Raw genomic sequence first — 25827 nt, 5'->3', positions numbered from 1 at the left:
TGTTACTGAGTCTGAGGCAAGAAGTTCCCTCAGTAAAGAAAACCAGAGTCAGAGTGCAAGTGTGTGTCTGCGTGTGTGCATTTTTAGCAGGGCTCTCAAAATGTTTTGTGATCCACTTCCATGAAGACAAATAAACCCTTAAAACAAGAGGGTGGAGAACAGAGGAAAAAAAAAATCAAGCAAAAGCAGACACGTGGCAAGAACTACTTGACTCAGAATTATTGTTGGCAAAGCTAAAAGTCAGTGGAAAAAACCTAGGCTGCATCAGCCAGCCGATACTCCCGTTTGATGGTCATTCAGCAGCTCAGTACACAACAGCGCCTCGACAACTCGGCTTGCTGCTTCTAGGTACCATACGCAAGACGACCATTTGTCACAAGTCTGCCCTGGCTAAAGTTCACATCCAGGGAAAGGAGTTTCCATTGATTTTGAGTCAGAGTGTATCTACTTTGGATAGTAGAGATTTCTGGTTAGAGCAATGATATGGTTGAGTTTGAGGGGTAGGGGGTGTGGGGCAAGCCCCATCCACTGGTCTGGATGTTGACATTATGGATGATACTTATATCTCAAAAACCAATTCTGCACTAGAGAATAAGAACCTGATTAAGGGATTTTGTTCAACTATCCCACCTTACATTCTTACAGATTCTCAGAGAGTAAAATGACAAACCCAACAGAAGTCTACAGCAAGCACATAAAAAGGTTATGAAGAAAGTATCATTGGCAATGCTTGCTACTTAATTGAATCACTATGTTGCAATAAAAATATGTATGAATTACACAAGACTATTAGTAAAAAAGAAAAGGCCAGACAGGCTTGACATTAGTAAACCAGTGATATAAATACTCTTTCCACCAAATGAAGCAAAAGAAAGATCAAAGCCTAGTGTGCGCTGAAGAACAGCTGAGAAGGGTCTGTATTTATTACAGAGATCTTATTAAAGATCTAATCTTGCAAGGTAGTCAATAAACATCCTTCCCTTGAACGAGTTCCTAATGTTTGGTCAGATCTTGCCTCAGTCAGCTGCAGAAGGAAGCTTTACAGTTATCTCACAGCAGTTTAAAGTGAGTTATATTTGCAAAAAGAAATTCTGTCATTAAAGATGACAGTTATACATTTGCTCAATGTATATAGAACATGGTTGTGAAATTCACAGGAATCTACCACGGCTACGCCAAATTTGGGCCCTAACGTAAGGCTGAGTAATTACTGCAGCAGAACCCAATTAATTAGTTTCTTTGTCCCACTGACTTTAAATACGGAGGCTCAGCCTACCACCCCCTGTACTGCTTGTGTACGTTTGCAAGGGTTTCCAGGTAGTTGAGCTCCTCCTCTTCCGCTTCCTTTCCTTGGCTTTTGTCTCTGACACTGTACTGCTCTGGCTGCTTTTCAGATTCCTCTCCATGAGACAAATCATCTAGCAATAAAATAACCAGAAGTAGTGATGCTTTCTGCTGGGGTAAAGAGCTAGGTCAGCTCAGCAAAGATTCCAGCAGGAATGAGGCATGCAGAGGAGGAAGTGGTGAGACTGCAAGGAAGGGAGGAAAGGGAAATTAAACCTTCTCCCCTTCAATAGCAGTGAGCTGTTAGATCAGCTTAATTCCCTGTTAAACCACAGCCCAGAGGTCAGGCTCACCAGTCAGTACCTTTCCCTGCTCCACACCAGCTGTCTGCAGGATCATTGCATAATGCAGAACTTACAAATAACTGGAGAAATTTAACGCACCAAGCAGAAGAAACAGGGCAGACAAAACTAAACAGAGAAAAAAAAGTGGGCAAAAACACCTCACCACACACAACTTTTTGAAAGACATCTAAAATTCTGTTCTCTGCGAAGCTGAGGATGCCAATTGTCATTGACCACATCTCTGGTACCCAAAAAAATGGTGATATTTTAACTACAGAGACAAATGCATGGAGTTCCTTCTTGGAGGGGGGGGGGGGGGTGTGTGTGTGGAATAAAATCTAACACCCTAACCAAAACCATGGACATTGTACAAAATATTTCCTCTCTTGCAAAGGGGGGGTGGGAAGGCAATTACAGTATACTGAAACGGACTTAATTAGTACACCTCATTACACCCATAAATGAAAATGAAGAAATCAAAGATTTTATACTTTAAAAACCCAAAACACTTACAAGGATAGTACAAATTACTTTAAAATAAGCCATGCTTAAAATTAGTTGGTTTCTCAAATTGAATTGTTTACGGTGTATTTAGTTTCTTACTAAATAAAGCTTGCAGTATGATCTTAAACTAGAAATTCATTGTAGCATTTTTAGAATAGAGATCTTTATGTTTCAATTTAAAAAATCCTTACTAGACTGAATGACGTGTTTTCACTTTACGAAAGAACTAAGATGATAAATGCTGCTGTTTCAATTGAGATTAAAACATTAATTTTAACAATCTGCCAACTTCACCCCATTTGCTACATCTTCTTTTAGATTATTTCCTAATATTTCTTTTTTTAAAATCCATTGATTTAAAGATGTTGTCAACTATTCTAAGGTTTCAATAATTCAAAATCTATTTTTATACCAAAATCTAATTTCTTGTATTGATCTATATCTTGTTTTCCTTAAGGAGAAGGAGGACGAAAAAAATTAAATCACTGGAAGAATGAGAGCCATTACCATTTTCTTTCAGAAATATGACACATTATTTATTAAAAGTCAATGCAAATTCTGTCATTGATTTCGAACGAGTTACTACTGGAGTCTCTGTTTATCTGTAAGAAATTAATATAGAATCAGTGAAACAAAGCACTACTTGGCTCAGTACAGGTCTAAATATCCCCTGAAAAACTAAAAAAACCCCAACAAAAACAAAATCCCTGATAAAAACACAATGAAACTTCTCCCATTTAATATAAAGTTCCCAGATACGCCCTAGCTTAAGATGCATAGCATTTATTGTTGCTTTATATACAATGTTTTGATGAAAAGACAAAATTACTTAATTCAGCTCCAATTTACTGATATCTAACAAGTAATCTCTAAGGGAAAAAAAGATACGTAGATAACCTCTCAATATACAACTCCCTGAAACATGAAATTTCTGAGCAATGCAACCAGAAAAGTACATAAGAAGGAGCGTCAGCTCTTTTAGAGCTGAAATCAGGAAGCCAGGCACTGGTTTGCAACCAGTACAAATGAAAAGTTTTGATTTCTTGGGTCATGAAATGCACTGTTTTCTTTATATGCTGATTTTGCTTCTCACAAATAATACCCGTGCTTCTTTGCTCATTCTAGTTCAGTATGCCTGAGATGACATTTAAAACCTGTCAGACTGCTACAAAAGTGTTATTTACCCATACTGCACTGGTTTCACGTGCTGAGATTTAAACTACCATAGAATCTGCATAAATATAGAGTACAATTCTTTTTATATATATTCTTAGTCAGCACAAGGATTCAGTGAAGGACGAGACTCAAATGTGCTTCATTTAGATTTCTAAATCTTTCTTTTGCAAGAGAATTGAGACAATATAGTGGGGAAAAGAGGAAAGCAGTTTTGATATAATTCTTGCTATTCTTTGTGATCAATTCAATTTTAAAAACAGAGCAGAATTAAAATTCAACTTATTATTCAAGATTTTTTTAAATGTATTTCCTAATTAAACACCTCCTGCTCAACTGAATTATCTAAATCAACTTTAACAACAACATATGAGGAGGTCTGATAAATAGAATGGGTTAAAAAAAAAGCATAAAACTGTGCTTTGTATTTTTTCACAAACTCATCTCTTATTCTTGGGACAAAAATAAACTCTCCTTCTCAAAAATAGCCTTTAAGAACCAACAGAGCAAGTGAGTAAAGCACAAGAACGCAAAGGTTTTCAGCTTGTCAACAGATGAAAGTTAAGTGAAAAACCTATCCCCCAGAACGGGGTTCTCAACACCACGATGACTAGGCTTGCAGCACACCTCTCGCCGAGACAGGATGATGGGAGTGCTTCCAAAAGCTAGATTGGGGAAAAAGGAAATTTATATAGGGCATTAGGGAATTTGCAGTTCATTTTAAATGTAGGTGGTGATACTTAGAGAATGTCACATCACGCCACCCCTTGATAAGGAAGGGTCAAAGTCCAGCTACTCATCTGCTCCCCAGTCTCAGCATTCAAGAAGAAAATGGGAGTTTATTAGAAGAGTGAGGAGAGGCAGTTTGCAAAGACTGTATGTAGCTCATGTTGTAGAGAAACCTTCAAAGCACAAGGCAAAGCACGGCTCAGCCATAATAACCACATGCAGCAAGATCTGCCTAACGCACTAATTCAGATAACAAAACTATTTGTATTAAAAAATGCTGGATTCAGAAATATTTCAGGGAAAGATGTGGAAGTGTCTTCTAAGGAAGGTCTACAGCCATGTTTCCAAACAGAAGTGGAAAACAAGGGAGACATGGAAGACATTGGATAAGCCTCTAAAAACACTGGATGAAAATGAAGGGGAGGAAAGGGGTAACATGCACTTGGTTCATTATTACAGAGTTGATTTATACAAAAAAACCCCTACTGCCAGCATTGGTTAACTATAATCAGAATTATGTGTTACAAATTAATACAACACTTATAACCCCACCTTCATAATGCCACATCCTTATCATTTCTACGGTATTTCAGAACTTAATTCCTTAAGAGTTCTTTTCAAGTTTCGAATACAGTGACATCAAACACAAAAAGCCCCTACACTTATATTTCCTCATACAACTGAATGCCTAAAAACTATGTTGTCTTCCAGTCCGGAGACAAACATATGCAGACGGTCAGATGGTGAAGCTCAGTTTCACCCCAGAGGGAGGATTAATGGAACTGATAAACTCATCCTCCAGGAGGGAAAAAAGCTGTTTCCAGGCTGTCACTGAATCTGCAGTGATGGACAGTTGGATGATATAAGGTAGCACTGGCTGTTATTGGCTACTAAATTACTTAGCTGTATCAGTTGCCATACATGGGATGCAACAACAGTGAAAACTGAGATGGGTGGGATGGACAACAAGCATAATTACTTGAGCATCAGGACTTAATCAGCTGCAGAGTCAGTCACCACCACCACCACATCATACAGAAGTGTGAATTCTGTGCGCTTTTCACTAAGGAAGCAAGACATAGGAATTATTTATTCTTACAAGCAGTTATTTATTAACAGAAGATTTGTGATTTAATAGTGAGCAAACCTGCAGACTAAATTGACCATCAAAATTAAAATAGCACTTTTTACATATGATTGCACACGGAAGAATTTTGTCATTTGGAAATGACAACATGAAGGTCAAAAGTATAAGTGAAAATATCAGAGGTCTTTAAAGCAAAATAATATTTTCTTTACTTGGCTCTTTAGTGGCATAAGATTTCCCAGTGTAAGCTTGTTCCCAGATGCAAGCAGCTGCTACACACGCATTCATCCAGGAAACACATGGTTAGAAATATACAGTCCTAATTTTAGTGAAGATGAATATTTTAAGGCCATCCTGAGTGAAATCAGAATACAAATGTTAAAACTGGCTTCTGTTCAGCCATATACAATGCGACAAGCAGTTGCTTACGTTAGGACTGCAGAGGAAGCTTTTAAAACCATGTGTATTTCTGTGCCTGCTTTGCTGATATTTTGCAAAATTCTAGTTATATGGTTTACCTCAATTAGTGGAGGGTGGGCAAGGGTATGCTAACTCTGTTATCCATGCCTTTTAATCTACATTATACCAAACTAGTACCAGGACCTTCAGATGAGCATGGAGCCAGGAAACAAGAACATGAAATGGAGAGAGATTCAACTTACAATTAAATCTTGAATAAGTGAAATAGAAAGTATCCTCTTGACGCCATTTTCCACAATTACTCCAAGCCAGTTAAGCGCGCCCCAGTACCACAGATAACTCTGTCCTCCGTGCCAATAGCTTACAAAGGCAAAAGTGAGGGCTGTGGAAAAGAGCGTTCCCAGCAGACTGGACTGAGATCCTCCCATGGGAACATAAATGTACCTGTGGGTAAAATGGCAGATAAGCAACGTTATTAGAGATTTCACAGAAGAACATCCGCTACAGAACAAATTTGTTATTTTGTAGCATAAAAAAGAATTTGAATAATTACCTGACATTCATTATGTACAGAGCTTGCCCTAATTTCTGCAAAGCTGTAGACCACTTCATGAAATATGTACATATGCCATTTGGCAAAAAGACAATTTTGTGGTTACGGGAACTCTGCATTAGGCAAACGTATAGCATAAACTATATTCTCAAAATTGCAAAAGACAAATGTTCAGGTTTTTTTAAACTGCAGTAGTTGTAAGTCATAGAATGGTTTGGGTTGGAAGGGACCTCAAAGATCATCTAGTTCCAACCCCCCTGCTGCGGGCAGGGACACCCTCCACTTGACCATGTTGCCCAAAGCCCCATCCAGCCTGGCCTGGAACAATTCCAGGGATGGGGCATCCACAGCTTCTCTGGGCAATCTGTTCCAGTGTCTCACTGCCCTCACAGTGAAGAATTTCTTCCTAGTATCTAATCTTCCTAATAATCTAAATCGACCCTCCTTCAGCCTGAGGCCATTATCCCTCGTCCTATCACTCCATGCCCTTGTAAACAGTCCCTCACCTTCTTTCCTGTAGGCCCCTTTAGGTACTGGAAGGCTGCTATTAAGGTCTCCCTGGAGCCTTCTCTTGTCCAGGCTGAACAACCCCAACTGTCTCAGCCTGTCCTCATAGGAGAGGTGCTCCAGCCCTCTGATCAGCTTCGTGGCCCTCCTCTGGTCTCCCTCCAACAGCTCCATGTATCTGCTGTACTGGGGCCCCCAGAGCTGGATGCAGTACTCCAGGTGGGGTCTCACCAGAGTGGAGTAGAGGGGGAGAATCACCTCCCTCGACCTCTGGTCACGCATCTTTTGATGCGGCCCAGGATACGGTTGGCTTTCTGGGCTGCAAGTGCATATTGCCAGCTCATGTTGAACTTAACTGTCCACCAACACCCTCAAGTCCTTCTCCTCAGGGCTGCTCCCAATACAACTGATATACACAGAAATTACATGTAATCTTCACGTAAATTGAAATGATAAGACTCTTAAAAAAAATTTAAAACATTATATAAAGTCATATATAGTCATAACCCATAGAATGTTTTCCATTTGTCAGAAATGTGGACACATGCAAATGTGTTTTATTTTTAAAAGCTTGTAGTTTCTTTCTTTTTAAATCTTTCATTAAAAATTATATGAACTGAAAGTATTTCCTATCTGGTCCTCATATTATAGTCTCAGGATCACATCTGCCTAATGACCTTCAGAGCACATGTATCAAAAAGCCACCCAAAACCTATATGAAGCACCCTGCATGCAATTATATTCTGTATTTAAACTGAATCCAGGAGTCAGAACCTTAGCCTTTAATTGATGTTTTTAAGTGTCCAGAAAGCAGTGCTCGTTCAGTAAAAATACCTGAAGCAATGGGACTCTGAAAGCTGACACAGTTTTCTGGGTCACTTCACTTCCTTCCTGCCTAGAGAGCTACATCCACTCCTGGCATTTTCTGAGTAAGGCATGGCCACTGGCCAACCTTTATCTGAAAAAGTCGTGTATTTCTGTCAACCCTTTGAAGAAGCTCGTCAGGCGACGGAGTCACCATCCAGCTCATGGGTACCAGTGAGGAGACTCAGCTGTCACTCCTTTGGCATGATGCGCTGTACTCATATTTGAGAGTATTCCTACTTGCTAAGATAATTAAAGGAAGGTTTTTGCAGTGAAATTTTTATCTCTGGTTATCAGTTTTATATTCAGAGATAAATACTAGCTTAAAAATTTAAAAGGGAGATTAGCGTAGTGCTTTATTCCTAATCTTAGGAAGTACAAAAATACAGTAATGGGGTAAAATAAAATTATAAGAGTAATTAAAAGGTAATCAGAAAAGTCATTAAGAAAACAACTGTCAAACGCTCCAAATTCTCTCTAAGCATAACATCAATACACCTTTTTACTTCAACCTGCTACGGGGAACATCTGATTACATTTATAGTGATTTTCAGTATAAGTGTGCTTTTTACTAAGCATATGAAAATAAATAGAAATTAAGATCAATAGCTTTTATTTATGTTGTGTTTTTCTTCTCTCTCCCCTTCCTATATTTTTCTCAGGGGTTGTCTTTTCTCATCACATATATAAAGGAACAGCGTGGCAATAACAGACACTTGCAACCAATTAGTCCCATGGCAGAGAGGTCCATCGTCGCAGTCTATAAGCAGGGGATGCCTTGCAGGGCTCTGGCACAGAGAAGAGAGCAGAGCCACAGACCCCGCTGCTTCGGACCAATTTCTTCTATGCAAAGGACTACAGAAATGAAAGACCAAAGCAGCTCAACCCCTTCTATGACATACTTTCCCAACACCTTCCCTCCCCCTTTTTAAAGGCTGATGATTTCATTTTTTAGGCAGGGCCCATTGTCATTACCATTCCCCTCGCGGGCTGGCTGGAGGAGGGCTGGCTGCAGCTGAGAAGCTGCAACCCTGAGAGCAGCAGCTCCATGCCCCTGCGGCCCTGCGAGCACGGTGACACCTTGTTTCCCAGAGCTTCACCCAGAGGAACCCAAAACAGGACATTGCAGTCCCGCCACTCTCTGTCATACATTTACTGTAACCGAGACGCCATTGAAGACACACAGCTCTGTGATGGAGACCCTACTCTAAGCCCTAAGTAAACCCTTCTCCTGACCTCATAGAGTCCTGGGTTAAATCCACAGCACAAAAGGTAGTTTTTACTGCAGAAGTGGCTCTGGGTTTCCATACAGTCCCCTTCCCTGCACTGCGACAGAGCTGTTGTGTAAGCACCAGCCATCTTGTCAGCACAGGCAGCCCCCCCGGCACTGGCATCGCCAGGAATGTCCCAGCAGCACCAGCTTGTTCCTTTGCAATCGCAGTTCAGTTTAGGTTGGCCCAAATGGCTTTCAGCTTACTGTGCAGAGAAAAATAGGCTATTTTCTGATTTTTAGTGTTTAACAACAGCAGCTAGACAATTGAGCAGCAATAACTCATAACTGATGTATGTTCAAGGTCAGTGACGTTTTAGCTCCGAGTGAGGCCCATGGCAGTTGTGGAACTGAAAATTCACTTGCGCTATCTTTGTGAAAAACTGTCTGAAGAAGGACGGAAGCCAGGAGGAGTCACGTAATCTTTACTAACACTTCAACCTTCCCCTCCAGTACTGTAGAGAGTTTGCCTCCTTGCCTGGAGGACAAAGGGAAAGCAGAAAGCAACACCTCTCTCCTTCCCTGCTGGCTACCATAAGAAAACAGAATGAAGGCTGGCTGCCATTTTTTGTCACAAGGGCACTAACCGCCCCCAGACTGCGTGGTCTTGCCTTCCCTTGTCAGGGCATTCCCACTGGCAACTTTAAAGTATAAAGGACTGATGGGTGTTGAGTCGTTTCTCTCAAGCAGCATGAAGAGCAATTCTGTATGTTCCTGGGGTTTTTTTACGCAAAAAAAATTGTTAAAAATCTATTATTACATTACAGAACACATCACGGAAAAAAAATTGCTACCTCATCACCCACACACATCATTTCCACGTCATGTTCTTGTGCTTACACTCTTAGATTGGCAGGCCGGTGTACAAGCAACAGGCAACTCAGTGTGCAGCCAGGCCAGATCCTGGCTCTGCAACAGCCACTTTGTGCTCTCCAATATAAACCAAAATTGTCTTGCAAAAGAACCACCACAAGAGTCCTCATCATTACAAAAATGCGTTTTGCTTCTTTTTGAGCATTGTAGTAGTTTAGAATCTAATTTCTCAATACCTTCCCTCTGTGTTTACACAGGAAAGTACTCATTTGATTACAGAAAGCTATATTTAGACTGAAGTGTGAGGGAGAATAAACCAGTGAATAGTATAATTAAGCCAGAAGATAGAAGAAACATGTTACTTCTGTATTATTATTTATGACACAACACATGCTTTGTTGTAACTAACCGTTTGTTGTGGTTTAAATCCAGCCAGTAGAAGCCCCACGCAGCCCCTCGCTCACTCCCCTCCCCGGCAGGATGGAGAAGAAAAGAAGCCTCTTACAGTACATTAGGAAAGTTGTTCTGTCCTCCAGTTCTCTAACAAAATCCATGAGAAATGAAGGAAGGAAGCAGGGAGAGACAGAGATTAAGGGGCAATGGCTACTACAATTTCATGTTTTCTGTAACTGCATGCTTCCCCAATTTTTTCCTTCTTACCAGTACTACAGTCCTTCCATACTGCGGTTAGAAACTCAGGGTTTACACAAATGAAGAGACTGCTGTAGAGCACGCTGATCTGCTGCGCCATGTGCAGAATAGCATTACGTAAATATCTCAATTTTAAGCTTCCATGCAGTTTTTAAGACTATTTCCATCTCTAATCACAGAAAATCCACGGAGAAGCTCAAAACCCCCTATTCAGGGACTATTAGCACGCAAAAGTAATCATAGGTCCTCATGGCAGACTAACACAACTCAAAGAAACACCCTCATAGCAGAATTTCTTAACAGCTTGTAAGCAGATTACACATTTACCATAGATGCACGAGGAAGGCCGACTTAGCTGAAAAATGTGGCACCAATGTGCAACAACTTTATCTTAATTCACATACTCCCAGAAAAAGAAAACAATTATTTTGTGGTCAGTGAGCCAAAAATGGATAAATGAAGTAAAGCAACAAAGTATTTTGCAAAGAGAAAAGGACGTTAAGGCAAGTAGAGTTGAGGATGGTCATGCCCCTACAGGTTATTTTAGAGGGATGAGTAATGCTGGTCCCCCTTACGATCCACGAAAATTACAGACAGGAAGATTAGACCTGTGGAAGATGCTTAGTATCAAAAAAATGCAGGCTAAGTGAGTATTTAAAAAAAACCCCAACACATCGACTTAGGGGATCACAAGTCAGTCCCTGCCAAAACTTCAAAGGTGAAATTTGAGGGTGAAAGAACAGAGAAGACTTCTAGGCAGGCTGTCAAAGAGGAACTCATGAAGGCCACAGGGCAGGCTTTGCCAACCATTCCTAGACTGGCTAGATCTCTCTTAATGACAAGAAGGAAAGGCATTTCACGTTGCCAGAACAAAAAGTTGTATGTGTTGGAGAGGAGAGAAGGGGGAAGAGAACTCTGTGTAGATTAAATAGCTCAAAGCATTAGGGGGGCATTTGAGGCACACATATACATATCACTATTGAGAGAATGTTATATAGTAAAAAATTTTTGATCACACACCTGACACAACTAAACATGCATTCTTTGCCTTCCCCTTCTGAGGCAAAGATTCTGTCAGCCTTTACCATATTTCCATAGACTCTGTTTTAATTTCAAACTAAAACTTACATGCTATTAAACATGTTACTTTCACAAACATAACTGTGTATGTCTTCTGAAAAACCAAGTGCCTTACTTTCAGTCCCACTTACAGTAGCTTAAATCAGCTTATCTACAGCCAGCAAGCTGTTCCATTTACACAACTTGTCTTAATTTTAACTCAGAAAGTGAACACTAGAGAATTGGATAAAATATGTAAATGGTACCATTTAAATCCCTAAAGTAATGCAAACACAAACATAATAGCTGAGGTATTTAAAAGTGACATTTACTTACAGAGAATAACTTTTAAATCCAATAACCATTTTGTTAGTTTTCTTGAAGTGGTAATCTACAGAACAATCATAAGAGATCTGACAATCATTCCCTTGGAAAACACATTTTTCTTCTAATGACATCTACATTATAAAGTTTTTATCCTGATAACTTTAGAAAACCACTAAGAGGAGCATTTGCAACCAGTTAGGAATCACTCTGAAAGGCTTTTATTCCTTGAGACTTCAATACATTGCTCTTACTTCCACGTGCATGTAATTTTAAACATATTTAAATCTTGAAGTAAGTGCAAGTAAAGCACTTGTTTAAATGCTGTTCTGTCCAGGGGCTTTCTTCAACATGTGCTTAAATTTCTTCCTGAAGTAAGGCGATACAGCAAGATGCATGCTATCCATGATTTTTCTTCCCCTCTCCTTAGCTATTGGTCTTAGAATGTCTTATCCAGAAACAAGTGAAATGTATTTTTTTTTTAAATGTTAATTTTGTAATGGTAAACGTCTTGTAAATAAAATTAATTTATGAGTTGTTTGTGGTTTATTTCAGGGAATGTGCGATGTTCACAATTTCAATGCCTCTCTAAATTTCAAAGCATTGAGGGGTTAACCATACTGTTTTGAGTTGGACAGTTACAGAGCCAGCACAGTAAAAGTTATAAGTCTTCCATCTTACATCCCAACAACAGAAATCACTTGAGGTTCTGTACAGTGACGGTGTCCATTTGTGGACATATATATGTGCATTATGCCTGGAGAATTTGACCCTTTAAGTCAATAAAAAGTTCTTCATCATTAGCTATGAAATCAATGCTCAATATCAGTCTGAACAATTTTGAGGATAAACTTCAACAGTCAAGTTAGCATTCATTTTGCTTCTAAATTATCCCAAGGATTGTCACCACAAAAGAGATTTAATTGAAATGAAAAGTGTGGCAGGACATAGGGTGAGAACCAGAGGTGAATTCTCTGTAGAACTGGGGTTGTGCTTCCTTAATTTATCTATTTTTTAATCCTCTTTTTTCTTTTTCTGCCCTTAGACCATTGATTTCAAACTTTTTCTCTACTGGATAACAAAAAGATTTCAGGCCCAGGTCTGCAAAGTCTTACTTGTGGGTAAGCTCTGACGATCCCTGTTTTGTCAGTTCAAGCTTTCACTGACTTGGATGGAGCTATGCAGAACGCATAAGTAAAGCAAACCTGTAAGTCTTTGCAAGACTGGGTCCTACAGGAATAAATGTGTTTTAAATCACAGAAGCATCTGTAAACAAGACTTTTTGAAAGCTGAGCCCCACATATTTGCACCTGAAATAAAAAAAAATAACCAGAGGTATCTGGAATACCATTTGACAAAATTGCCATTAGGAGAGGTAAGCCTTGTTCTTACTGTGAAACTCAATTTTTTTACACGGTCTAATAATTTTGCTGGGCTGTTGGCAAAGCTTTTTAAGCTCTAAGATTCTCTCACCTCACCAGCTTAACGTGATGTTTAGAGAGACCTTGAAAAATGCAGACCCTTTAAAACATTGAAGCTAATGTTGGCTCCAGGCAAGCCTTGTTAAATTACCACAAAAAATGTTTAATGAGGAATTAAGTCCATTTGGGTTACAAAGCATTAATGAGAATATTCATATGCAAGAACACTCAGCTTTACAAATATGACCTGAATTTTGGTTCACTTTCTAGTTGTGATCATGTTTCCCAAAGACTGAGCGTGCACTTTCCTACTAAAAAAAATGACAAGTGTTTAATGTGTTTTTCTTCCCTTGCATTCAACACCAAAAATGATCCGAGCCAAGTCCGTATGTCAAAGGGCAGATAACTGGGGAATATTGAACAAATCATTTTGAATTCACTCTTCCAAGGAAGCTCATGTTTTCAAAGAGATTCATTTATTTCAAATGAAATTTTAATCTAAATCATAATACTTCCTTTTAATAGAAAAAGTTTCATTACTGATGGACTGCTGTGTTTAGTTTTCTCCCAGCCGCATCTAGGAAAAAAAGAAACCCTTCCTACCACCTGTTTGCAGTCAAACGCACAACTACCAGTCAACTATCTTTGATCGCAATGGAAATGGGAGAGGTTCCAGATGACCAAAGAGCCAAAAGACTGGTTAAATCACTAAGTTCAAACCAGGGCCCCAACTTTTTTGCTGACAGTAGGAGCCTATACGTTATTGCCAAAACATCCTAGAGTTAAGTGCCTACAGGAGGGGGCTGTGTCCCCAGCTGGCTGCCGGAGCTGGGAAGCAGGTGCCTCCTCCCATGTACGGTTTGCAGAGCTCCCTGAAGCTGTTCCGAACTTAACTCCCCCCGGGGGCCCAATTCATTCCCGATACTCACAATACACCTACCATGTGCTGGTAATATCTAAGCTCAGCACGAAGCACAGCAATCAGGCTATACTCCTTTGAAAACCTGGCTGGAGGAGGGATCTATTAATAGCACTGTCACTCTTTGCTTATAAAACAGTAGAGGTCAGGCTCTTTGCCAAGGAGACCGACATATCTTGTCTCCCAGAGGAGTGCTCCAGCTCTCTGTTACCAGACTGCCACCAGGCAGAAAAGAAAATGAGATTCAGAGAGTGAATATGCAAGAAAAAACAAGTCTGTGGCTACAGCATTACCCAGACAAATGCAGAGATCCCAGTCCTGCTTTCTGCACCAGGAATTGCTCACTGTGCCCTAAAGAATCATTACACAAAATGCATAAGCAACACCACAAAAGAATTAATTTTTTTCTCATTTTCTTTACTTCTCCCGATACTTACATTGGAGGGCCCAGCTCAAAATTCAGAGCTCTGCAAATCTGCACCGGAGGCTGAATAGGCATAATTTTCCCACACAAATAAACCCTTTGCAGCAAATCTCTTCCCTTGCCATCTCCCCTCTCGTCTTAAGTGTGCATTCACAACAGCACATTTTACAGTAGTTTTCAACTACAGCTAAAGCAACAGAGACCAATTCTTCCTGTGCATGTGTCTACACATATTGAACTATTTGTGGTTCAGTTTGCAAAAAACTGTTAAGTACGTGCCATTTGTTGCTTTTACCATGCCAAGAATAAAGTACTACCTTTTCTCCCCCCTCTTAGAAAGCCGCTTTAAATTCCATAGGTGTAAGCACAAGCTATTTAGCCAGCCTGCTAATCTTCGCATGCCAGGTACATCAGACAAAATGCAGATCCATCTGCATCTATGGATTCAGATGTTTAAAATACACTCATCGCCGTGCACTTAACAGCTACCTTTTCCAGCATGTCTCTGCCAAAGGAGTGCATGAAATGTAGTCACTACAATAGAACCTATATTATTTTCCTTATTAAAATATTTTTGCTTAGAGACAAGGTGATAAAGTTAAACAGCCCTCTGCAATTTGCTGGGTAACAGAAAAGACTGTTTAATCTTCACAGATCCCTTTGCGGAGAGCTTGATGATTCTTTTGCATTTATATATCACTGCCTACACATGCATGGCAAAGGACTTTGTTAGTATCCACGGACCACACAGCAGTTTCACCACACCATGCAATACCTTTGCCTCACTGGGCTGTACAGTTCTATAGACAAGCAGAAGCCAAGGCGTTGGAAGACTTTCACCTGGGTACATCAGAAATACAATTTTTTGTGAGATCAGAATAATGTTTGAGAGTCAAAGTTCCAAAGTCAATGAAGACTCAGTAAGCATTACAAACTTCAGATTATAAACTAACGTCAACAAAGCATACTTCAAATGCATCTCTGAAACAAAGTGAAGGCATGTAATTAATGAAAAGAAATATAGAAGAGACATTGCTTAAATATTGCAGGAAGCTTGATGAAAATCAATGTATCTGCTTAAATATTGAGTAGCATTACATATTCCTCCAAGTTGCATGTGCACAATTTAAAGACTTAGGACTTCTGACATTATTCCAACCTGAGTAATTCTCTCACCTCTCTTGAGTTCACATTTCTTGTAAAATGCAGTCTGCAGTTCTGGGAAAAGACTATTTATAAAATACAGCCAAGGCATTGGGATGTCTAGGCAAAGCTGGGATGACTTAAATTAAGATTACACAGCACCTTCCAAACTAAAGAACTTTTATACACTCTCCAGTCTGTGTCAAAAACCCTTCAAACACCAGCAGAGTTAAATCCCCTCTGCTGTAAAGTACAATCCCTATTTATCAGCCCAAATCAACGTTGCCTAATTGTTATATAAGTGAGAATGGATATCAAATTTAATTAAGCAGAATGAAGCAAAATATTTACTTTTATGGAAGCGGCACCTTTAAATAACAATGATCTTATTTTTTTTCTCATTTGTAAAGAAAGCATAGACACTCTCTCCTAACACCAGTTGGGAACACAGTTCAATCCAGATAAAAACTTACGTGGGAAATGTCAGTTCCTGTGAAGTCAACAGCAATAGGGGACCAAAGCTAAACAAACCAATAAGTTTTAAACATACAGCAACAAATTATCCCACTGCAAAGGTAATAAATGAGTAAGAAATACTGTAGCAACAGCCAGAAATTTAAACATACATGTAAGAAGGGGAAAGAAAGGGGGCGAAAAAAGAAAAGAAAAGGTGCTCGCTCAAGGAAAAAGGAATGGTAAAAGTCTGTCAGGGAAAAAACATCAGTTAGGATATCACAGAAAGGTAAGTAGAAAAGGTACCATAAATCTTCTTATCCTCCTACAACACTTAGCTATATATCTGTCCAGTTGCCTAAGGGTAGTCCGTATGATAGAGAGAGAAAGAACAAATAATGATTGATAAAAGAATGACTTCTCTGCCTTGATCTTCACAAAAAGCCCCAAGATGATGAATCAACAAAACTGGTTGTAACTGGGAAGTACAAATGTAGGCCAGAAAAAGTAGAAAACAGGTTAAAGACCATTAAGACTGCCAGCAGCATTCCAGTCAGTGTGCCTTCATGAAGTTCTGTGAAAGGTGTTCAAAGAAGCATCTGGTTTACCCATTGGGTCACCAGTGATTGTTTTTCCTATTTTCTGCCTCGAGATTTCAACAGCCTGTAAAAAGCAAAACAAACTCCTTTTCTTTCTTCAAACATGGGGGGAATCAAGCAGGAGCAAGAAAACCCACCCAGCCTGGGAAGTGCCCAACAAATTCCCAGTGGTGCTTGGGAACAGGCTGTGAAAGAGCAGCTTGTGCTTGCATCATCCTTAGTACTTGGGGCTAACCAGCTAAGAAACAGCACGTAGCTTCAAACAGTTAAATCGAAACAGCAACACCAAACTGGTATGTTTTCCCTACAAAACCTCAACTAAAACCAAATCCATCAGTTAAAGTCTGAACAGTAACACAAAGAACATCATGGCAGGATAGCTATGGTGTAGCTCTGAAACTGCTTGGATTATTCCCCAAATACTGAATGAAGCATTTAAACTGCTTCAGTATTCAATAACTCATACCTCCAGCAACAGGGTGCAAGTACCTCCCAGGGCTGTAAGCTCCACACCTGGGAGAGTATCAGACACCCACAAACCATGGGTGACACTGGATGGAGGTGGAACGCCCGTCCTTCACTCCAGCCTCAACTGGGAGGCAGTGGGCCACCACTGCTTGTGGCTGTTGATTTTCCACCATCTTGCAGAACCTGGTCCCCAACTGGAAAATGGCTTTTCCCTGTCACAAATCACTGCTCGCACAGGTATCACTCAACTTCAAGAGCTACAAGCAGAACAACATCATCCAATGCTTTCTGACTCCAAGCTGAGACAGCCCCTGCCTCCAGGAGCACTTTTTCCTTTCACAGATGGATCACTTCAGAAGGAAGGATGTGGGGGTACGGCGTTTACATGGCTACTAGGCATCCATCAGCTCCTGGCTGAGATCAAAAGCTAAGACGCAACAAATAGGAACCTGAATTTCAGGCGCACCCTCATCAGTGATTTTACTGTTTGCCCTGAAGTAGAATTGAAATGCTTGGCCAGGTTAAGGAGGAGTGCCCCATTTACCCCCAGCTTTTACCTAAAACACATTATTCTCAATTATGAGCTCATACAGTGGCAGAGCATAGCCATATGGACAGAATTCTTGCATACCAAAAAGTCAGATATAATTGTCTGGGGTCAAGTGTGTTGACAATGTCCTGGAACATCTTCCATTTACATTGCAAATGTTTAACAGCACCACTGCAGAGACTGATAACAATGATCCATCTCTACAGTACTGTTTACTGATGTTCAGTAGAATTAACGTGAAGTTGAGTGGCCATAAAATGAAGCTTTCATTTTTACTTGCTCGCCCATTTGACTTTTAGTGATGCTAGCTGCCTTTGTGTTTATCACCTTTTTCTATAAACAGCCCCCAGTCCCACAACAGCAGCCCCTCTCTTCATTACCATCTGACCTAAAAGACAATTCTTCTATGATTGCCTCAGTCTCCATTCTATCCTGTACACTTTAACACTGTTGAAAAGAAATTAAATACAGTAATATGAAAGTTTAGAGCTGATTCACTAGCGTAGAGACAGTAACAGTAATGCTGACTGAAAAACATGAATGATGATTGATGGCTATGAACATTTCACCAGATACACAAATCATTAGTTCAGATTGCTAGGTTATTCCTAAGACAAACGGAAAATGCACGTGTTCTGTTCATGTATATGCACCAAAATTCTACCAAGGTGAGCACTGGATTTCTTGGACAGCGATAACTAAGATCAGCTTATTTTCTCCCAAGAGAAGAGGGCACACCATATTTTCTTTTATTGCCAGCAAAATTTTCTTCATCAGTATCAGATGGATAGGGAGCTGGGTTCTGTGCTTGTTTTCAGTGCCAAGTACCTTTTGCAGCAAGCCTCCTCTGTTCTCCCCTTAAAATTAGCCAAATCAAAACCTTTTCAAAATTTGAGGACAGAAGAATCAGAAAGATTTCTTGAGCTTTCCATAGTTAGAAATGATGCTACAACTCATTGTTATTTCAAGAGAAAAAAAAGTATTCAATAATTGTATGTTTATATTTCTTTTTCTGCATGTATTCACATAAATGCTTCAGCTGGATGCTTGCACGTTTTGTGGATGCAGGGGTGGGGTTCATTAAGCAGAGCATACATTTAGCAGAGCAGCTAGACAAAAATAAACTTTTTCACCACTAACTTAGTTTGGAGATTGCATTTAGCAGAGTGAACTTGACAGATATTTTTTCCAATTTGAATGATATTTCAGTTTGTTCAATTTCTGGAGTACACACATTAAAGAATTTCCATTTTAATGTTAAAAGCAATGCTTCCTACATTAAAAAGTCTTTATTTTAAGAACATGACACCACATGCAAGATACAATGATTTTCTTGCCTTATATGATGGGCAGAATAGCCATACATGATTATGACCTGGCTGTCCAGTTTTAATCTTCTAAGCATCCCTGTATGAGAACTCTTACTATGCTTCCATGATCTATTGGTATTTTCACTTGCATATTGACTAAGTAACTATGTCCATAAGGTGGAGAAACCATCAAGAAAATACAGTGCAAACCAAACCGCAGTCCTTAACACCAAGTGTGCCAGTTAAATCCTTTTCTGAGCACATGCACAGTACTAAATTGCAGCCAAGCTGTGAGGTGTTGGTGTTAAGCTCAAATTTTATTTAAAGAACAAACATACAAACACTGTTTCTCTATCTCAGACTCTTTTCTGTGCCTTTATGGGATAAGCTGAGCATATGACACAGCCTCCTGAGGTAATCCCTCTCGGACAGTTGTTGTTCCCTCGCTCCCTCATCACCTCTCCTCTGAGCCGGAAAGCACAAGCTGCTGGGGCTACTCCTGAGATCCCAATAGGCAATGGCTCTTCTGCTCCTGCCTGGCTTGGAAGTCAAAGCATCCCACCACAGACTCATTTAAGCAAGCTCCAACATCCCTTTAAAGCTATAGGGGACAGCATAAAGCCAGCTCTAACAGTCGGTATTAAAACCTTTAAAGCGTCCACTGCGGGCAGAAGGTTGGGGATTTCAGGCAGGGCTGCTGCCATTCAGAACAGGAGGTGGCTTTTAGCTCCTAATGTAACAAGAACAAAGAATGGACAAAAGTGAATGCAGGCAAAATTTAAAGTGTAAATTGAGTTTTAGACCTAATTCTGGTTCTGAAATACGGGTTATCATTGCTAAGAAATGCGTATGATCAACTGGATCTTTGCACAGGATAAATATTTTTCTTTGCCAGCTATAACTGAGCAAGAAAACCTGGCCTTAGTTATCATACAACGTTTTTTACCCTTGTTAATAGAGTTCAATATTAAATATGAGGACATTCTGTGAAGGAAGCCTAGCTGTGAATTCTATGGCTCTTGTTTTGCTGAGTAGGTAGTTTAAATCAATAGCAAGGGCGTTCTTCCCCATCTTCTACCTTCAGCCACCTTTGCAATGCTTTTTCACTTTCTAAAGGAGAATAGCAACACAAGCCACCACCATGCTGTTCCACTTTAACTCAGAATTTTTGAAAGGTAAGATTATCAAGAAAGTGTCTTTGTGATCAATCTTTGGTTTTGTGAACCAAACATATATCAAATACTTCTTGTGTGCTTCAAAGAAAAAGGAAATACAGGTCAAAGCCACTATTCCAGAGAGAGGAGAAGGAAAACAAAAGTACCAACCACTGGTGCCTGACAACTCTACCACCACTGGGACCATTGCAGGAAAGAGCCTGGTTGGCAGTATGACACAAATACAGTGCTTATTTTATGTTAGTCTTCTGGAAAAGAGGCAGAGGAGTCTTAAGCCATGCAGGGTTGATTCCTGCCTCTTGGGGGTTTTTGCACTGGGTGCAAAGAAGATAAAGAATCAGACTGCATCACCTGTTTACTGTGTAATCTATTAACAGCAACTGATCCACTCCAGCCCTGTTTCAGTTAAAATTGAAGTGCAATACTAAAAATCAACATTTCAGCATTATGTCAGTACCACTTCTAGTCTAGTCATTGAGATTCAGTAATTAAGAAAATGTCTTTCCACGTTCCTTATAGCAAGAAATAAAGCAGCAAAGAACCTTTTTCTGTACCGTATCTTTTCTGTACATAACCCTGCAAGGATCAATGATACCACACAGCCATGCCAGACTGAGGAAGACTAGCTGCAGATAGTATCCAATGTCAGGCAGCAGCCTGTACAGAGCGCTTGACATGTAAGACAAGCCAGTCCTCTCCATGTTTCAGAATTTTCTAGCTGATAACACTAATCAGATTTAACATTTTGCCAGTTCAGACAAAATTATGCTGGTACAAACACTGTTCTGCTGTTATTGGCTCTGAAAGCCGTTACGTGAATAAACAAGACAAGGCAAGTGATGTAATCACATAGCAATGGCATATTTTAACTCTCCTGATCCCATGTGAGGCATAGACCCATCTTGCTTAATTGGGACAGTACGTACATGCTTCACATCAGGCATGTACTTAAATAACACGTAGAGCCGAAACCTTTTTCAGTGATCCAAGAAGCTTTTCATTTATATATCCACCCTCTTTTCAAAAGTGAGTAGTAACTAACACTCACCGCTCTTTCAGTTTCTCACAGGCTCCTGGACTGCACAGACATGGTATTTTTCCCGACATTTTCCATGCTGTAAATGTGTCTTTTAGTTACTATGCCTGGAGGATTCTCTCAAAATCCAAACTCCCTTAGGATTACCAGTCACCAAATCTAAATCACACAGACTGATCCAGCACTAAGTATTAAACTATCCCATCTGTGCCTCTTGGAAAGGTCAGAAACTAGGACAATAGCATGACTTGCACAGTGCAGCTCTATCATCCTCAACACGATATCCAGCATCCCTGGCTCACCACTCACCGTATCTCGTGCTTTGGCAGGAAACCAGTAAGCCCTGGGCAGCATTTTACAATGCTACCCTGGTTCCATTTCTAAGGAACACTTAATAGCTTGCTGCCAGGTATCGCTGTACTGGGCTTATCAGAGCACTGAGGAGCGCAGCAAGGCCTGCACCCCCCCAGCTATCGTTCAGCTAACTCCATGTGGATCCTTGCATGCATGCGTGAGAGAGAAAGAGGGCCAAGAGGAATGAAAAGAACATTTTACTGACAGCACTTGACCAGTCCAAAGGTAGGCATGAATCAGTATCTCTAATTTATGTTTGCTGCTGGCAAGAGATGATCAAGTACGCAAAATATTCAAGTTGTCAAACATGACCAAGAGGTCTATTCTAATAACAAAACAATTGCTTGACACGTTCACCTTCAAATTCTAGGCTTTCTTAAGTTATCATGGTTCTGACATTAACAACAGATGAAACATGACTAAAACTCCCAAAACCATTTTATACAGACTCCAAGTTTTAACCCCTACTACACTGCATTGTGATCAGCTTCATCTAATAGCTAAGTGATTGAACACATATGCTTCAAAGCAAACGCAGATAAGGATCTAGATAAACTGTGCTGGCACCATTTGCAAGCGCCCTGCTTCTTGTTTTCATCAGCAGGTTTGCAGAAGTGGAGAAAAGATCATGAGAAGAAGTCTACGTGGAAATGAACTGCAGAAAGGAAAAAACCACTATGCTTTTTGTTCCTTTTCAGCATCTTTTTCCTCCTATGCAACTAAAATACAAGATTCAATTTATGAAAATTAAAGCAGAGCTGAAGAAGGGGAGACAAAAACTAAGTGTATCTTAGAAATTTGCCATTTGACCAATAAAGATGGAAATGTTTTTACTGCCCAGATGGTAATTATGTGTTCAAATTATATCATAATTATTCAACTGCAAGTGACCTTGCCATGTATAAGTCTTAAGAACTGCTTGTAGACTAGAAAGAACAGATTTTAGAACTGTTTTCAAGCTGAAGGTTGATTATGCTGAAACATTGCATACCAAGGAATAATGTGTTCTGACTCAGTGAGAATGAGCTGACTGGAAGCAAGGTGAGACGCTAATTAAAATCTGTGCAGCACCTGGAAATTATAAAGTGATTTAAGTATAAAATGTCATTATTATCAACGTACAAATATGTATCTCTTTGTGGGTGAAAGAACATCTAGGAAGAACACAGCTAGTAATCCTTTATTCTCTAGACCATTCAGCTGACGTATGACTGATGCTAAACATTATTTTTAGTAAGTTTCTCATGACTTTTCTAACAAGATATTATTTCCTTCTGCGTGCTTGGGAAGAGAGAGTTGTTTTCAAGGTAGATAAATTATCATGTTGCAATCACTCTTAAAATGCATAGGAAAATACCTTTAAAGTATGCAATCTGATCTAACAGGGTTCAGCTGGTTCACATTCTCTCAATAGGGTCCAGTGAAGCTTCCCATACATTTTCTGCATGAAATAGATACATGGAAAGCCATATTAAGTCAGATAAAAGGTAAACAAAAGAAGATTTGTCATAACTATAATGGTTAAAAATGCAGATTCCATTCTTTCTACTTATCTCACATGGACAAGAAAGTTACATTGAATGTCATCTTAACATACTGTTTATTCTCTGCATGGCATGTGTGATCCAGGATAGTATATCTATTCAAAACAATACTCAAAAGTTTTCTGTTTGTTCCAAAGTTATTTTCAGGCACTGGTAAGTGTTCTGCATTTTATTTGAAACAGTCCATGCTTGTCAAGCCACATTCTTGCTTGTTCTATAAACCCACTTATCCTATCCCCATCACTACAGTATCTGAATGCATTCTGGTACTCTATTAAAAAAAAAACCACAAAAACCCTAAACCCACCATATTCTGTGGTTTATTCACTCACCAGAGAAAAACATGTGTGCAGTATAGCACAGGAGTTTGGCATGGAAGGAGACTGTGCATACGTTTTTCAAAGTGCATTTGGAAATGAAGTAAGCATGGTCTGAGAACACTGCTCTGCCCATTGACTGAAAGGTGATACCGCGCCCCTGACTTTGGGTAGGTGCTCACTACAAAACTATGGGCTATATTACCAGACAGAATAAATTCCTAAAAAGATCATCTTTAACCCGCAGGTAGAAGGCCTCACTACTTTTGAAGACTAGGGTTACTGACCCTGGTCTACCTTCTAGATCTTTACAATTGAATCTTTTGGGTCTCAGCCTCACAGAGCCCAAACCTTGAACTTGATTAGTACTTAGTAGAGCAAAAGTAGAGAGAATGCACATTAGCTTTCCTGTGTTAGTAGTAGCTCACAGTAGTGAAAAAATGCACTAGAGTATTCAGTGGCAACTGGACCGTTCGACACACACCATCACACTGTGGCACTACCTAGGAACAACAGAAGTTTCTCAGCTGTGAAAGTTAGAAAAGACAGAGCACTCTCTGAACATAACAATACTGTTTCAAGGGCACACTGCACTGTGTTGCTGAAGATAGCTAAGCTAGCGACTATCTGCACAGTATAAAAAGCAATGAGTTAAAAAAAACCCTATACAAAATCAAGCAGTGTTGCCCTAGAATCCAGTTCCAAATCCTGTCCTGTCCTCCCCTGACACTTGAGTTGTATGATCTAGTACTTGACTCCACCAAAGGAGGAAATTGCTTATTATATTACCCATTATACTTCTGTAACTATGTATGAAAATAGAGATGCCATCTATAGATATGAAACATTGCATAATGACAGCCTACAAACGTATTATGCCACGGGGGGGGGGGGGGGCGCGGAGAAAAACAATGACAAGGAGGTTGTAAACAACCTAAATCAATCTGTTGCAGGGATAGTAAGAACCATCCTCAAAGTCACCCTTCCAGGGGTAAAGCCAATTGTTCATAATTTGTAACTGGAACTAAAACATGTACCCTGGAGGCGGGGCGAAGAGGGAGACAAATACATGAAACACCACAAAATGAGCAGGTCTTGTCTTCATTATCCCACCCAAACGAGCCACTGCACTGAGTAACAGTGAACAACCTGCATAAACCATATGGAGCCTAGTTTACATTTACAGTGTTTCCATATGTGTTGGATGTATATACGTTGCTCACCACAGATATTTTTAGAGAAACCTTGAAATGTTCATCAGGACACAGGAATGCTTCTCAGAATGTCACGGAAATGCAGGGACGTAACAAAGATGTCCAGAATAGCCAACAATGCTGCGTACACTGTCCATCAGTGCTACGTCTGTTCCCGCTACCTACGCAGGAGTTCACAAGATGGACTTCTGGAAAGTAAGAAAACAGACCGAGAGGAATGTAGAGTAGGGCTGATTGACAGGGAGCAGACTGTAATTAGCTGGAATTACTGGCCAACCTCGCTACTGTTGATTTTATTATCATCATCACCAAGAACTGTTTTGAGACAGTGGCTAGATAAGGGCACCACAGCACTAAGCAGGCCAGTTGAAGGGGCAAAACCAAAAGTTAAGAGTGGTAGAAATTATAAAGGCTAGAAAAAAACACCCACCTGCCTGAGAATAAGAAAAACAGAAAGGCAGAGAAAACATGAATAGATGTTTTAAAGCGACAAAATAAATTTTGTCCTATCATCCTCAAAACTCCAAACCCTTACATGCACTGAATGGAAAAGGTTATGCTAAAGAATTAAAATCGCTTTAAAAGGCAGAGAGCAGCTACCAGAAGAACACAAGCTACAGAAACAACTTAAGAGCACTGCAACAGAAGAGTCAGTTCAGGTGGAATGATACAAAAAATGTCACTTTCAGCAATTTTCAGTAATTTTCATGAGCAGTTTTCATTTCTTAGGCAAAAAGCCTCAAAACCTGTGAAAAATCTCACACAAAATTTGGGACTGACAGCAAGGAGGCATAAGATGATAATGTTTAGCTGTCTAGAATTCTCTATCATGTATCATGTAAACATGGCTTAATGCTATTTTTCCCCCAGTCAAAACCTACTACATTTTTTACAATTCTGTTCATTAGATGTACATGCTGCAAATAAGATGTTAGAAAATGTACCACAGAAATATGATTGGGACAAAATTTTTATGTAACTAGTACATGTCTAAGTGAAAATAGCCTACCTGTTTCGACGTTAAGAATTTCAGATATTTGTTTTATGTAAACACATCAAAAAGCAGGATATTGAACCTACAATTCCTAAACGCAGGGTAAGATACTTACTAGGTATCTCTATTTACAGTATACATACACAGTTTTTTGGAAAAGTCTGAGGAAAGGAAGGATAATTACAGCAAAACTTACACCAAATTTACATACGTGCTTCACACACATTTAAAACATCCTTCACCTTAAAGATAGATAACTTTCATCACAGTCTTTGATATATACCATAAAAACTTCAAGAGCCAAGCCCGAGCAATCTGAGCTTG

At 39.7% G+C, this 25827-nt stretch overlaps 1 protein-coding gene across 2 annotated transcripts in view; it reads right to left on the bottom strand.

Annotated features, from left to right (window-relative positions):
• The window catches only part of HHAT (hedgehog acyltransferase), a 160624-nt gene that overhangs the window by 76295 nt on the left and 58502 nt on the right, over positions 1–25827 (bottom strand). For both annotated transcript variants that reach the window (XM_054822034.1, XM_054822036.1), the window contains exon 10: positions 5784–5985. In XM_054822034.1, the coding sequence (XP_054678009.1) occupies positions 5784–5985 (202 nt within the window). The remainder of the gene's footprint in view (positions 1–5783; positions 5986–25827) is intronic.

Source organism: Grus americana, chromosome 3, assembly GCF_028858705.1.
Source record: "Grus americana isolate bGruAme1 chromosome 3, bGruAme1.mat, whole genome shotgun sequence".
Classification (NCBI taxonomy): domain Eukaryota; kingdom Metazoa; phylum Chordata; class Aves; order Gruiformes; family Gruidae; genus Grus; species Grus americana.
Note: the sequence above shows the minus strand (reverse complement) of the source record. Positions and strands in the feature narration are given on the sequence as shown.